Source organism: Salvelinus alpinus, chromosome 4 (genome assembly GCF_045679555.1).
Source record: "Salvelinus alpinus chromosome 4, SLU_Salpinus.1, whole genome shotgun sequence".
Taxonomy (NCBI): Eukaryota; Metazoa; Chordata; class Actinopteri; order Salmoniformes; family Salmonidae; genus Salvelinus; species Salvelinus alpinus.
Window position 1 is genome coordinate 46,614,559 of NC_092089.1, and position 16,882 is coordinate 46,631,440.

General features: G+C 41.6%; 1 protein-coding gene across 8 annotated transcripts in view; it reads right to left on the reverse strand.

Annotated features, from left to right (window-relative positions):
• LOC139573751 (ras/Rap GTPase-activating protein SynGAP-like) overlaps positions 1-16,882 on the reverse strand; it is a 113,985-nt gene that overhangs the window by 70,299 nt on the left and 26,804 nt on the right. For all 8 annotated transcript variants that reach the window (XM_071397560.1, XM_071397556.1, XM_071397557.1 and 5 more), the window contains exon 3: positions 12,385-12,490. In XM_071397560.1, the coding sequence (XP_071253661.1) occupies positions 12,385-12,490 (106 nt within the window). The remainder of the gene's footprint in view (positions 1-12,384; positions 12,491-16,882) is intronic.

The following is a 16,882-nucleotide window of genomic DNA, read 5'->3' on the forward strand; positions in this document are numbered from 1 at the left end:
AAACCCAGACTTGGACCACACACCCTCTCCACTAAATAGCAGGCAGGGGAAGCAAAATAGTGATTGCTTTGCAATGCTTGCAGTTAGCCACTGATTCCTTCCAAACCACTCATTGTTGAATATGTTGTTGTGTAATGTTTATGTCCAATGGCCGATGAGCACCGATACATTTTATCTATCATTTCTCTTCATATGACAAGGATTGAAAAGGATTTACCAGTAGATTGTTGATGTGATTCATGATAATAACTGTTTTCTCTAACTTGCTAGTTAAGATTTTGAAAGTATGATGTTGACATGATCAGTCCAATCAAAGCTACTGTAGATATAATTAATGTGGGCACATTAACAAGGGCACTGCGTTCATCCACCTCTGGCCTGCTCGCCTCCCTACCTCTGAGGAAGTACAGTTCCCGCTCAGCCCAGTCAAAACTGTTCGCTGCTCTGGCACCCCAATGGTGGAACAAACTCCCTCACGACGCCAGGTCAGCGGAGTCAATCACCACCTTCCGGAGACACCTGAAACCCCACCTCTTTAAGGAATACCTAGGATAGGATAAAGTAATCCTTCTAACCCCCCCCCCCCCTTAAAAGAGTTAGATGCACTATTGTAAAGTGGTTGTTCCACTGGATATCATAAGGTGAATGCACCAATTTGTAAGTCGCTCTGGATAAGAGCGTCTGCTAAATGACTTAAATGTAAATGTAAAATATAACGTGATTTGATGTCATTTTATCTGTGGCCAACGACCTTGAGCCTTCTTGGATGGGCACTTCTAATATAAACCTATGGCAGCACCCAAGGGGGCTTGACCTTTCTAGCTTTCCCAGTAGATTTTGAGATGACGTAATGTCACCATGAGTGACAGAACACTGAGCCAATCACGGCGCAACTAGAGAAGATTAACAACCCCTATGCTCTGTATTTTCCGCTGGCTGCCCCTCCACAGAAAGCACTGAACTAGGCTGAAACACTTGCATTTTGGAACTGCCTTACTCAAGAAAGCAAAAAAGAGACCATGTCTGCATGCAGCTTTATCAACTCAATACATTTATTTTTTACACTGTTTGCAAACTGATATGTAACACATTAATGCCAAAATAACAAGCAAAACAGGCAAACAATATATATTTTTCATTTAAACTAAACAGGTGGGTTTCATAACAGGCTCTGCCCCACCTGCCCTGAATGACGGGTCGCCACTGACCTAGCTTGAGACTCGAGTTTTGAAATAGAAGGGCCTACAGTACATGGAGAAAATCAGACCTCTCTTACTACATATGAAAAAAGCCACATTTTTTTCCCCGTCAATGTAAATAGCATATCATTTTTAGGAAATTAATTTCATTGGAAATATAACTTTGCCCTGTACTTATTTTCCCATTCACTGTTAGGCCCTATAGGCTACAGATCATTTAATTGACATCACACAAAAGGCTACGTTGTAGGCGCACTTGATCTCCTGTGCCCAGCAGAGAATTGAACTCAGCTAGCACTTTGACTCAGAAAGTGATCTCAATAAAGAAAAGGTTGGTGACCACTGTTCTAGTCTATATCCCAGCAAACAGGAGATGACCTGAGGACATTCGGCGGCATTCCCATTAGGTCCCTAAATGGTCTCAGTGGGATGTTATCCCATTGACGTTAGAACGTTGCGTGATGGTCCCAAGGGAGAATTCTTTGGGGTACTTCTGTCTAGTTCCTTGTACGTCACCGAGGACCATGTCAGGACCTTTCTCGGACGTTCTCATGACTTTCATTTTACTAGTCCTTAGGACGTTGTGCAATGGTCCCAAGGGAACGTTCTCTGGGAGACCTTTTTATAGTACTAGGTTTGACCCCTGAAGGTTCCCCTGAACGTTCTTAGTACGTTGTGTCATGGTCCCCTGGAGGATTTGTGTAGTTCCTGGTTGGACCCGGGGACATCCCCAAAGACATTTTCAAAATGTTCTTGGGACATTGTGTCATGGTCCCCTGGAGGTCTTAAGGAACATTATGAATTTAAGAAAATGCATTAAAAAACAGAGTGGCATATTTTGAGCTTAAATATAAGTGCTTTGAGTGTTGACAGTAATCACAGTAATTCTGCCAAAAAGTTGTATTTTGAAAAACAGCTCAATGGGTCATTTTTAAGAGTCATTTGGAAACTGCAGAATCTGCTCTTTCTGATACTATATAGACATCAACACGTCTTACCTGCTTGTGACTCTGTAGGATCATTTTGACAAGTCACTTTTTGGGACTCCGTTTTGTTTCCCTGCCTCTATGTCAATTTCAGGCTGCACTGTTCATCAGATTCTTCATATAAAATGTAACAATTGATTATATTCTCACCCACCAGACTATTGTCAATTTAACGCTTCCCTTAGAGTTTGAAAATCACAAAAATACTATTTTACGTAACTCTTCCACCATGACCCTTCATCTACTTTCCTAAGTATGGGTCTCAAACTTGTAAAACACATAATTCTTTTTTTGTTTTTTTGTTTGTTTGTTTGTTTGTATTTTAATGCCCTTTTTCTCCCCAATTTTCAATCGTGTCTCATCGCTGCAAATCCCCAATGGGCTCGGGAGAAGCAAAGGTGGAGTCATGCGTCCTCGGAAACATGACTCACCTAACCGCGCTCCTTAACACCCGCCAGCTTAACCCGGAAGCCAGCCACACCAATGTGTCGGGGAAACACCTTTCAACTGGTGACCGGGGTCAGCCCGCAGGTACCCGGCTTGCCACAAGGAGTCGCTAGAGAACGATGAGCCAAGTAAAATCCTCCCCTAACCCGGGTGACGTTGGGCCAATTGTGCGCTGTCCTATGGGACTCCCGGCCAGTTGTGGCACAGCCCGGAAATGAACCCGGGTCTGTAGTAACGCTTCTAGCACTGCGATGCAGTGCCTTAGAATTCTGCGCCACTCGGTAGACCCCATAATTACATGTTTTACAATTAAATTAGACCCGCTACCGGAATAGTGACATCCATGATGTTCTGGGTCAATTTGTCCCACGCAATTTGACCTTGGTCTATACAGTGCCTTCGGAAAGTATTCAGACCCCTTGCCTTTTACAAATTTTGTTAGGTTACAGCCTTATTCTAAAATGTATTAAATAGTTTTTTTCCCTCATCAATCTACACCCAATACCTCATATTGACAAAGCGAAAACCTTTATTTTTTATTTTTTACATTTTAACAAATGTCTTAAAAATAAAAAACATATCACATTCACATAAGTATTCAGACCCTTTACTCAGTACTTTGTTTAAGCACCTTTTGCAGCGATTACTACCTCAAGTCTTCTTGGGTATGACGCTACAAGCTTGGCACACCTGTATTTGGGGAGTTTCTCCCATTCTTCTCTGCAGATCATCTCAAGCTCTGTCAGCTATTTTCAGGTCTCTCCAATGATATTTGATCGGGTTCAAGTCCAGGCTCTGGCTGGGCCGCTCAAGGACATTCAAAGACTTGTTCGGAAGCCACTCCTGCATTGTCTTGAGGTCCTGAGCGCTCTGGAGCAGGTGTTCATCAAGGATCTCTCTGTACTATGCCTCAATCCTGACTAGTCTTCCAATCCCTGCCGCTGAAAAACATCCCCACAGCATGATGTTGCCACCACCATGGTTAACTATAGAATCTTGTTTCTCATGGTCTGAGAGTCTTTAGGTGCCTTTTGGCAAACTCCAAGCAGGCTGTCATGTGCCTTTTACTGAAGAGTGGCTTCTGTCTTGCCACTCTACCATAAAGGCCTGATTTGTGGAGTGCTGCAGAGATGGTTGTCCTTCTGGAAGGTTCTCCCATCTCCACAGAGGAACTCCAGAGCTCTGTCAGATTGACAATCGGGTTCTTGGTCACCTCCCTAACCAAGGCTCTTCTCCCCCGATTGCTCAGTTTGGCCGGGCGGCCAGCTCTAGGAAGAGTCTTGGTGGTTCCAAACTTCTTCCATTTAAGAATGATGGAGGTCACTGTGTTCTTGGGGACCTTCAACGCTGCAGAAATGTTTTGGTACCCTTCCCCAGATCTGTGCATCGACACAATTCTGTCTCGGAGCTCTACGGACAATTCCTTTGATCTCATGGCTTGGTTTTTGCTCTGACATGCACTGTCAACTGTGGGACCTTATATAGACAGGTGTGTGCCTTTCCAATTCATGTCCAATCAATTGAATTTACCACAGGTGGACTCCAATCAAGTTGTAGAAACATCTCAAGGATGATCAATGGAAACAGGATGCACCTGAGCTCAATTTTGAGTCTGATAGCAAAGGGTCTGAATACTTATGTATTTGCTGAAATGTGTGCCGATGCCCAGCTATTTAAAGGGACAGGTGGGTATTTGAGACTGAGTTTAATTGAAGTTGAAGAAAGTTGCAGTAAATCCTTGACCCTAGTCTCAGTGCAGAGAGATATTTTGTAGAGGGAAGTATTTTAAGACTACAGCCAACCAATGTATGAGAGCTGACTTACACACTCAGTGCTGAGGAAGGGAAACCAGCCTACACAAGAGACCCATGGACAACTGCCAGTCAAACCAGGAGCTGTGCTGCTACTGCTGTTGTTATTGTTATTGCTCTATTTCATCCTCAGGATATATCACAGGATATGTGAGCACTTACATAATGTCGACATTTACATAGCTGCTCTGCATAAAAAGCTATTTTCTAATTTAGGCATGGTATTTTCAATGGTGCTTCACTCCATTTCTTAACATGTCATTTCTTGTACCTTGTAATTGATAAATTGATCAGTAATCATTTATTAAAGGGGGATTTTTTTTGTCAAAATTTCAATTACAAAGAGGATTCTAAAAGACCCGTCTTGAAAAAAATGTATTGTAGCTAAGATGTTAATTATAAAAACATTATCTTTGAATCACATTTGCCTAATTTTGTATAATATACAGCCCCAAGGAATACATATTTACTGTGTAGTAGCACTCTCTACACTGCTGATTGTTACGCTTATTAAAGAGAAGGTTGCACAATATATTTCCACAAATCTAACAATGTAGATTGATATTCCATCTTATACAAAAGTTAATGATTTTTTTACATTTTATACACTTATACACATATTTTTGCAATTTGAATTACATTTATCAGAAACTCCTTTACCAACAAAACATTACGGCTTTGAGGGGCAGTACACACTGATCTTTTTTTGCAGGATATCATGGTAATCAATGTTTGTTTTAGCCATTATACCTGGGTTTACTGCTGCTAGTAGTAGCACTCAGGTTAGCATGTCATTAGCTATAGCTACAATCGGCCAACAACAGAGTCTTAGCCAGTTCGGTTATAGATGATCAATGTCTATTATGATGGTAAAGGTTTATCTTGATGTTGTGTAGCAGATTTTGTGTATCAGCGAGAAATGCTGATGTGCTGAACTGCTAATAAGTGATGTGTTTCAAGACTGCTAGTGGTTAGCTAGTAGGGGTAAGCCAGGGGTGGAAAGGGGCTATGCAAAAGGCCAGCGAGCTGTATTAGTGTTTATTTTTTTAATGAGCTGATACAGAGTAAAAAAAATCACAGGATATGATCAGATGATAAATTGGCTTTATTCAGAGTGCCAAAATATATATTTTTAACAATAGTAGGACTCTGTATGATGTGGGTATTCACCGTCTTATGTGGGCAGTGGTTTCACTCTTACTCCTGTAGTGCTCCTCTTCATGTTACATTTCCGAACGCTTTCCGACCTGACTTCGGTCAAATTCGGTTAAAATATAAATTTCTCCCAAAATACAAATGTAAAGTGATAGGGTATAAAACAAATCAGAATGTTTTAAAATAAACTTAATTCTACAATCTTCCCTTTAAGTGAAATATAATTTGACTACTTGTTCCACATGAAGTAGCTTTACGTCATTTCGAAGAAGTGTGGGAACAGTGATGTAAAATGTTGCCAGGAAACAGTATTGATTCTAGCTTAGTAGGCATACAATTCCATGAACCATCTCTCTCTCTCTGCCCCTTTCCCCAGTGAATGTTCCCCTGCTCATGTCCATAAACCGTTAAACAAAGCTACAGTAGCGCTCCATTTGTATTCATTCGGAGTTCCAACATTAAGACAGCAAGATGACTCAGCAAATCTCCCCAAAGACAAGCGGCAGCTTTGGGGGTGGATTTGCAGTTCCATCAGTGACAGACTCACAGGCTCCCTGTCATCCTGCACTGTTAACTTTATATAGTACTAATAGTCTCACTAAAACAAACAATACTGTTGTTGATACTGCTACAGTACTATGTATGCTTCATGCTGCAATTAAAACATATTGAAGTGTCCTTTAGTATTCCCATGTGGTAGCAAACAGAGAATAGCATAATTGGGGTTGGCTAATGGGATCGTATTGCGTAATGATGCAGTAGTTTTTTGGTGTCAACGGAGGCTGAATTGCTCAAAACAAAGAAATCTGAGTAACAGACTCACTAATCTAATATATAATGCTAGAGAATACAAACTACGCACATGCATGGTAACTGTACTGAGGTTGTTGATGGGTTGGCAGGTTAGCGGTAGCTGCTGGAGTATGCTGCAAACATGAACCACATCTGAGTTCCACTCTTACCCTGACAGTTGTTTTGTCCCTGGTGGAACCTCAAAGACATTGCATGTTGTTTTAATGAGTTAAAAGGCTGGGGAAAATCCATAATTTATACTGTTTATTATGATTCATTTTCTTAAAGTTATTGGAGGAGAAATTAGTTCAGTTATACACGCTAGTGTTGTACCTTTAAGATGGGATGTGGAACAACTCCTATGAATAAAATATCAAAATGCCAATGTTGTCCCAGTAGACGGAGAACACAAGTTTATAATGGAGGAAAATACGAACAACACGTTGTGTTTTTACATTGAATTTCCATTCAGCCAAAGGCTATCAATCAGATAAGCAGTTAGCTAGCTACATGATGTTTTTGATTTAGCCTGAGGTTAATTCATTCAGATAACATGGATTTCCCTCAATGACTGAGCAGCCGTGGTGAAAGTCAATTTCAAACACATAACATCGAAGGCCAACTTCATTAATGCAGATAATCACATCCAATTTTGAGGAGGTTAATAAGAGAGAGAGAAAACAATATATTTTCCTTCTATTAGCACAGAATGTACTCCTTGAATGAACGTTATTGCAAGAGAGCCAATAGGATCAGGAGCATGCACTTCAATGCCAATAAAGATTTAAAAGGATTGTTTCTCTCATTATATTACATAATCAAGTCCCTTTGCTGACCTTGCTCTATCAAATCAAACTTTATTTGTCACACGCGCCGAATACAACAAGTGTAGACCTTACAATGAAATGCTTACTTACAAGCCCTTAACCAACAGTGCAGTTCAAGAAGAGTTAAGAAAATATTTACCAAATAAACTAAAGTAAAAAATTATAAGTAACACAATAAAATAACAATAACGAGGCTATATACAGGGGGTACCGGTACCGAGTCAGTGTGCGGGGGTAGAGGTTAGTTGAGGTAATTTGTACATGCAGGTAGGGATGAAGTGACTATGCATAGATAATAAACAGCGAGTAGCAGCAGTGTACAAACAAGGGGGGGGGGGGGGTCAATGTAAATAGTCCGGGTGGCCATTTGATTAATTGTTCAGCAGTCTTATGGCTTGGGGTAGAAGCTGTTAAGGAGCATTTTGGCCCTAGACTTGGTGCCTCTCTGCTACCGCTTGCCGTGCGGTAGCAGAGAAAACAGTCTATGACTTGGGTGACTGGAGTCTCTGACAATTTTATGGGCCTTCCTCTGACACCGCCTATTATATGGGTTTTGGATGGCAGGAAGCTTGGCCCCAGTGATGTACTGGGCCGTACGCACTAACCTCTGTAGCGCTTACGGTCAGATGCCGAGCAGTTGCCATACCAGGCGGTGATGCAACCGGTCAGGATGCTCTCGATAGTGCAGCTGTATAAATTTTTGAGGATCTGGGGACCCATAACAAATATTTTCAGTCTCCTGAGGGGGAAAAGGTGTTGTCGTGTCCTCTTCACGACTGTCTTGGTGTGTTTGGAACATGATAGTTCGTTGGTGATGTGGACACCAAGGAACTTGAAACTCTCGACCCGCTCCACTACAGCCCCGTCGATGTTAATGGGGGCCTGTTCGGTCCGCCTTTTCCTGTAGTCCACGATCAGCTCTTTTGTCTTGCTCACATTGAGGGAGAGGTTGTTGTCCTGTCACCACACTGGCAGTTCTCTGACCTGCTCCCTATAGGCCTTCTCATCATTGTCGTGATCATGCCTACCACTGTTGTTTCATCAGCAAACGTAATGATGGTGTTGGAGTCGTGTTTGGCCACGCAGTCGTGGGTGAACAGGGAGTACAGGAGGGGACTAAGTACATACCCCTTAGGGGCCCCAGTGTTGAGGACCAGCGTGGCAGACGTGTTGTTGCCTACCCTTACCACCTGGGGGCGGCCCGTCAGGAAGTCCAGGATCTAGTTGCAGAGGGAGGTGTTTAGTCCCAGGGTCCTTAACTTAGTGATAAGCTTTGTGGGCACTATGGTGTTGAAAGCTGAGCTGTAATCAATGAACAGCATTCTCACATAGGTGTTCCTTTTGTCCAGTTGGGAAGGGCAGTGTGGAGTGCGATTGATTGCGTTATCTGTGGATCTGTTGGGGCGGTATGCGAATTGGAGTGGGTCTAGGGCATCCGGGAGGATGCTGTTGATGTGAGCCATGACCAGCCTTTCAAAGCACTTCATGGCTACCAACGTGAGTGCTGCAGGGCGGTAATCATTTAGGCAGGTTACCGTCACTTCCTTGGCCACAGGGACTATGGTGGCCTGCTTGAAACAGCCTGAGTTTCACTTGGTTAACATCTGATATGGTAAACAGGGGTTTTGTGGTAGGTCAGACCTGCTCTTTGAGCTGTTCGAAATGACAAGTTAACACAAATGTAACTTACCCTGCCAGTAAATACAGAAACATGCTACAGTACAGAGACAACCCCAGCTACACAGTTTCAATAACTTCCCTTTATGGCTGAATGGCTCAGAAACGTGACATCTAACATTTTGCAGCAGTACACAACATACCACCACTTTTTACTCTATAGTGCTTATAGTTTCCATTATATATGCTACTGCAATTGCAACCATTTAACATAGTTTAACTACAGTACCTCCACCATAATGCAGCAACTGCTATTCAAGCCAGATTCCTTATACTCCACTATTGGCACTACCGCCCCACACAGTCTGTCTCCCTATTCATTTTTTTTTCTTCATTTAAAAAAATGTTTACCCATTTCTTCCCCCCAATTGGTAGTTACGATCTTGTCTCATCACTGCAACTCAACGGGCTCGGGACAGGCGAAGGTCAAGACATGCATCCTTTGAAACATGACCCGCCAATCCGCGCTTATTGAACCCCAGACTGTAGTGGCGCCTCAGCGCTGCAATACAGTGCCTTAGATTGCTGCACCACTCGGGAGGCCTTTGTCTCCCTATTGTAACTACTGTACCTTATATGTACCTTAAATATGTCCAGGGTACATAGGGTGTCTCAACACCATGGACAGAGGGCCCAACATGGGCTAAAATCCACCAAAGATGAGAGCTGTTTCAGTAACCTTGGACTGCTCCGCACAGAGCAAAGACTTTGGGTTGGTCTGTGTGGCTACATGCAGAACATCTGTGGATAGGGTTTAGGTTGAAGTTCTAATTACAATAGATATTTGCATAACACATTTACAGCACACTGCAATTATCTAGCAAGACGAATGCCTTAATTGCATGTTGATTGCTCCAACTTTAACCGTTTCCGTGCTTTCAAGGTGCAATACAAGGAAGTGGATGGGGAAGTAGACTAATTGCGTCTGAGTAACTTTCCGTATCCAATCCAAAGAGCGTACTGAAGTATCGTATGTGTCCCTAATCATAGATGCAGAGCCAAATGTCTTCATCAGAGATGGTCATTACATCAGGACCCAGCTGGGATTGTTGTCAAGTGTCTTCATTTATCAAAACGATGATAAATGAAAATTCACGTTTGATGTATAGATACAGTACATGGATGCATACCAAGATGGATACAAATTCAAGCTTGTTTTTTTATAACACAAGAGTAATCTATGACTTTTACTGTATGTGTCCCTGGAATGAAGCACTTAAGTGAGTAGAGGACAACATCGGAAGGTCTATTTGACCTCATCCCCCATAGAGCATTGTTTGCAATCTTGTGTATCATTGGACAGTTTAGCCTGTCATTTTGATTCCATGCCTTTGTGTCCTTTTTTTCTTTTTTGAAGTCTTGTCAAAATTGGATTTTCAAAGATTTGTTTTATACCGGTCAAATGTTTTAGAACACCTACTCAGGTGTGGGGGGGGGGGGGGGGTATACAGAAGAAAGGCCTATTTGGTAAAAAGACCAGTCTCTATTATGGGAAGAACAGCTCAAATAAGGAAAGAGAAATGACAGTCCATCATTACTTTTTCAGTCAATGCTGAAAATTTCAAGAACATCTTCAAGTGAAGTCAAAAAAACCATCAAACACTATGATGAAACTCGCTCTTACGAGCCTCAGAAATTGCAGCCCAAATAAATGCTTCACAGAGTTCAAGTAACAGACACATCTCAACATCAACTGTTCAGAGGAGACTGTGTGAATCAGGCCTTCATGGTCGAATTGCTGCAAAGAAACCACTACTAAAGGACACCAATAATAAGAAGAGACTTGCTTGGGCCAAGAAACACATTAGACCGGTGGAAATGTGTCCTTTGGTCTGGAGTCCAAATTTGAGATTTTTGGTTCCAACCGCCCTGTCTTTGTGAGACGCGGTGTGGGTGAACAGATTATCTCCGCATGTGTATTTCCCACCGTAAAGCATGGAGGAGGAGGTGTTATGGTGTGGGGGTGCTTTGCTGGGTTCACAGTCTGTGATTTATTTAGAATTCAAGGCACACTTTACCAGCATGGCTATCACAGCATTCTGCAGCGATATACCATCCCATCTGGTTTGGGCTTAGTGGGACTATCATTTGTTTTTCAACAGGACTATGACCCAACATGCCTCCAGGCTGTGTAAAGGCTATTTGACCAAGAAGTAGAGTGATGGAGTGCTGCATCAGATGACCTGGTCTCCACAATCTCCCGACCTCAACCAAATTGATATGGTTTGGGACGAGTCGGACCGCAATGTGAAGGAAAAGCAGCCAACCAGTGCTCAGCATATGTGGGAAATCCAAGTGAAGCTGGTTGAGAGAATGCTAAGAGTGTGCAAAGCTGTCATCAAGGCGAAAGGTGGCTATTTGAAGAATCTCAAATATAAAATATATTTTCATTTGTTTAACACGTTTTTGGTTACTATATGATTACATATGTGTTATTTCATAGTTTTGATGTTTTCACCATTATTCTACAATGTAGAAAATAGTAAAAATAAAGAAAAAGTAGGTGTTCTAAAACTTTTGACTGGTAGTGTAGATTATCCTTATCCCATCCAATCCACGTGTATGCAATCTACTCACTTGCTTGCATCCAATCTACTCTCACTTTAGGATTATCCCAATGATGATCTCACTAAGTTATCTCAGTTCCAAGTTATGCAGTAGGTCACAGTCTTTCTGAAATGGGTCACTGTGTCACAAGCATTTCCCTTGACACTGACTCCGTAAATGTGGAATTTGATGACATCATGGCAGGTTTCTGTTAGTCAGCTCATTAATGGGATGCCTGGGGTGCCTTGGCCGCATGGGGGGCATCGATCCCATTCAGTATGGGCATCTCCTCAGTGTGGATGGGCTCTCACTGCAGATGGCTCTCAATGGAAGGCTGTTTGATGACATGCTATATCATAGAGATGCTTAGAGTGTGATGAGCATCACTCTTCTGGAGTCAGTAGGCCTGTGTAGCCTGTGCCGTTATAGGAGAGTATTGCTGTGTCAGACCTGAACAGGTTCATGTTAAATATGGAGTGAGTGGCCTATTGCAGTATCCCCACAAGACTGTTGTGGGGAGAGTGGCCCTATGTGGACGATGGGAGTGTATCAATGCTGAGACATACATGAGGCAGAGAGGCAGAGTGAGAGAGGTGGAGTAAGGCAAAGAGGCAGGCAGAGACAATGAGTCAGAGAGGCAGTAAGAAAGACAATCACAAAATATCCGAAGTAGAAAGGCAGAGAAAGGTGAGAGCAGCCCATGACAGGTAGAGTCAGAAACACAGAACTAGAATGAGTAGAACGGGCCTCCGATTCAAGTCAATGACGCCATAATGGGTGGACTGGCAGCCATTGCGAGGGTCCCCATAAGAGTAAAGCAGGAAGTAAAAGCAGGAAGTACAACATTACATTTGTGCTTTATGGTCAGAGGTTCCAAGCTATTGACTGTATTTCTATGGTCAGAAAGAATTCAGAGAGATAGAAGGGCCCATGGCCAACTTACCCATCTCTGGATGGTGCCTCCCCTCAACAGGAACGCTGACTGTCCTCCGCAGCAGCTTGTTCCTGTGCAACTCGGAGCGCCGCTCGCGCATCAACAGAGGGTGTACCTGCATATGCACAGAGAGACAAGGTCAGGTCAACATACACGCATAATGCATTAAGCTATATTTTCAGAAGACCATAATGGATAGTATCTTGAAATGTCTATCACTGAGCAGTAGCGGTGCGTGGGTAAAATTTCTGGAGAAGCCAAGCCAGGAAAAAAATCCTTATTACAACCTAGGTATTGTGATAATTACCTTGCTTGCTCTATAACCTGTTAGTTCATATGCCTTGACACTGTGATTTTTGGCCTAAGGCTGAAACAATAAGAAGAACAATGTTTCATCAAAAAAACGGAGAGCAACATCTGTACAGTGAAGTCCACAAAGCATATTGCATATAACTGACAGTTACATGACCTACAGCATGGTCAAGCAAAGTAATGTTTCTGACATTTTTGGACTACTAAACAACCATTGATTTAGAACCACGGAGAGTTATCGCAAGTCGAAAAGAAAACAGGAGCTGCCTCCACTATTCCAGCACCATTTTAACTTCTACATTTCAACAGAATCAAATCACCTATGCTAATGGTTAGTTTAATACAGTGACAACTAAAAGATACCAAAAACAATTGAGTCCAGTCAACGTAAGTTAAATATGATGTGGCTATCCATGGTACTGATTTGTGTGTGTGTGTGTACTACTTAAGTCGTTTTTGGGGTATCCCTACTTACTTTACTATTTATATTTTGGACTACTTTTACTTCACTATATTCCTAAAGAGAATGATGTACTTTTTACTCCATAAATTTTCCCTGACACGTTACATTTTCAATGCTTAGCAGGACAGATAAGGGTCCATTCACACACTTATCAAGAGAACGTCCCTGGTCATCCCTACTGCATCTTATCTGACAGACTCACTAAACACACATGCTTCATTTGTAAATTATGTCTGAGTGTTGGAGTGTGCCCCTGGCTATCTGTAAACGTAATAAACAAGAAAATCTTGCTGTCTGGTTTGCTTAATATAAGGAATTTGGAATTATTTATACTTTTACTTTTGATACTTAAGTATATTTTTGCAATTACATTTACTTTTGATACTTAAGTATGTTTAAAACCAAATACTTTTAGACTTTGACTCAAGTAGTATTTTACTGGGTGACTTTCTGTTTTACTTCAGTCATTTTCTATTAAGGTATCTTTACTTTTACTCAAGTATGACAATTGGGGACTTTTTCCACCACTGTGTGTGTGTGTGTGTGTGTGTGTGTGTGTGTGTGTGTGTGTGTGTGTGTGTGTGCGCGTTCCATTTCAGCCCATGAAGGCCTGATTCACGCAGTCTCCTCTGAACAGTTGATGTTGAGATGTGTCTGTTACTTGAACTCTGAACCATTTATTTGGGCTGCAATCTGAGGTGCAGTTTACTCAAATGAACTTATCCTCTGGAGCAGAGGTAACTCTGGGTCTTCCTTTCCTTTGGCGGTCCTCATGAGTGCCAGTTTCATCATAGCGCTTGATGGTTTTTGCGACTGCACTTGAAGAAACTTTCTTCTTGAAATTCTTGAAATTTTCAGGATTGACTGACCTTCATGTCTTAAAGTAATGATGGACTGTCATTTCTCTTTACTTATTTGAGCTATTCTTGCCATAATATGGACTTGATCTTTTTACCAAATAGGGTTATCTTCTGTATACCACCCATACCTTGTCACAGCACAACTGATTGGCTCAAATGCATTAAGAAGGAAAGACATTCCACAAATTAACTTATCATATCAAATTGATATGGTTTGGGACGAGTCGGACCGCAATGTGAAGGAAAAGCAGCCAACCAGTGCTCAGCATATGTGGGAAACCCAAGTGAAGCTGGTTGAGATAATGCCAAGAGAGTGCAAAGCTGTCATCAAGGCAAAGGGTGGCTACTTTGAAGAATCTCAAATATAAAATATATTTTGATTTGTTTAACACTTTTTTGGTTACTACATGATTCCATATGTGTTATTTCATAGTGTTAACGTCTTCACTATTATTCTACAATGTAGAAAATAGTAAAAATAAAGAAAAACCCTTGAATGAGTAAGTGTGTCCAAACTTTTGACTGGTACTGTATGTGTGTGAGGTTCGCCGGCTGGTCATATAACCACGTTTAACCGTATGACCATGTCAGCTGTAATATCATAGACATGTAGCAGGTCTTCCAGCAAAATATGGATGACATAAAAGTTTAATACATACAGTTGAAGTCAGAAGTTTATATACACTTAGGTTGGAGTCATTAAAACTTGTTTTTTAACCACTCAACAAATTTCTTGTTAACAAACTATAGTTTTGGCAAGTCGGTTAGGACGTCTACTTTGTGCAGGACACAAGTCATTTTTCCAACACTTGTTTACAGACAGATTATTTCACTTATAATTCACTGTATCACAACTCCAGTGGGTCAGAAGTTTTCATAAACGAAGTTGACTGTGCCTTTAAACAGCTTGGAAAGTTCCAGAAAATTATGTCATGTCTTTAGAAGCTTCTGATAGACTAATTGACATCATGTGAGTCAATTGGAGGTGTTACTGTGGATGTATTCAAAGGCCTACCTTAAAACTCAGTGCCTCTTTGCTTGACATCATGGGAAAATCAAAAGAAATCAGCCAAGACCTCAGAAAAAAAATTGTAGACCTCCACAAGTCTGGTTCATCCTTGGGAGCAATTTCCAAACGCCTGAAGGTACCACGTTCATCTATACAAACAATAGTATGCAAGTATAAACACCATGGGACCACGCAGTCGTCATACCGCTCAGGAAGGAGACGCGTTCAGTGTCCTAGAGATGAACGTACTTTGGTGAGAAAAGTGCAAATCAATCCCAGAACAACAGCAAAGGACCTTGTGAAGATGCTGGAGGAAACAGGTACAAAAGTATCTATATCCACAGTAAAACGAGTCCCTATATCGACATAACCTGAAAGGCCGCTCAGCAAGGAAGAAGCCACTGCTCCAAAACCGCCATAAAAAAGCCAGACTATGGTTTGCAACCAACTGCACACGGGGACAAAGATCGTACTTTTTGGAGAAAACAAAAATATAACTGTTTGGCCATAATGATCATCATTATGTTTGGAGGAAAAAGGGGGATGCTTGCAAGCCGAAGAACACCATCCCAACCGTGAAGCACGGGGGTGTCAGCATCATGTTGTGGAGGTGCTTTGCTGCAGTAGGGACTGGTGCACTTCACAAAATAGATGGCATCATGAGGGAGGAAAATTATGTGGATATATTGAAGCAACATCTCAAGACATTAGTTAAAGCTTGGTTAAAGCTTGGTCGCAAATGGGTCTTCCAAATGGACAATGATCCCAAGCATACTTCCAAAGTTGTGGCAAAATGGCTTAAGGACAACAAAGTCAAGGTATTAAAGTGGCCATAACAAAGCCGTGACCTCAATCCTAATAGGAAATTTGTGGGCAGAACTGAAAAAGCATGTGCGAGCAAGGAGGCCTACAAACCTGACTCAGTTACACCAGCTCTGTCAGGAGGAATGGGCCAATATTCCCCCAACTTATTGTGGGAAGCTTGTGGGAGGCTACCTGAAACATTTGACCCAAGTTAAACAATTTAAAGGCAATGCTACCAAATACTACTTGAGTGTATGTAAACTTCTGACCCACTGGGAATGTGATGAAAGAAATACAAGCTGAAATAAATCATTCTCTCAACTATTATTCTGACATTTCACATTCTTAAAATAAAGTGGTGATCCTAACTGACCTAAGACAGGGAATTTTTACTAGGATTAAATGTCAGGAATTGTGAAAAATTGATTTTAAATGTATTTGGCTAAGGTGTATGTAAACTTCCGACTTTAACTGTACATACACCCACTGCAGGCGACAGCACCCACCCCCCAACATACATAACATGCAGTCTACTGCGCTAGACATATCTAGTGGATACACAGCACAGAGCACAGCACTCCATAGAGTCCTTTACCACGGTATACAATCCCCCATAGCCCAGTGAGCCAGAAGACATCTCCCGTCGCTGTCATTGGCAGGATTCATTTTGTTGACGTTTACCTCTTTTTTTAAAAACATAATCAGGGATACACACACCATAAATCAAGTGTATATATGATTATGCTTGTATTATCCACTTAGTGCACACTAATGAGTATGTTGTGAGATACATCGCACGCTGAAGACAGATATATTGCAAGTTACGGAATGAGTTCCTCTATGAAAAATGTATTATAAGACACCCAATCTTTATGAGTCCAGCACCCGCATGCATAAGCTTGTGCACTGAAAGACTTTGCTCTGCTGTTTATATATTTTTTATGATACACTGCGAGCACACTGTTTAAAATGCATCAGACCTAATTTTAACATCTGTTTATAACGTTCACATTATTTCTGGTTATTTCTCGATGTAATCAAATTTACCTCAATATTGGA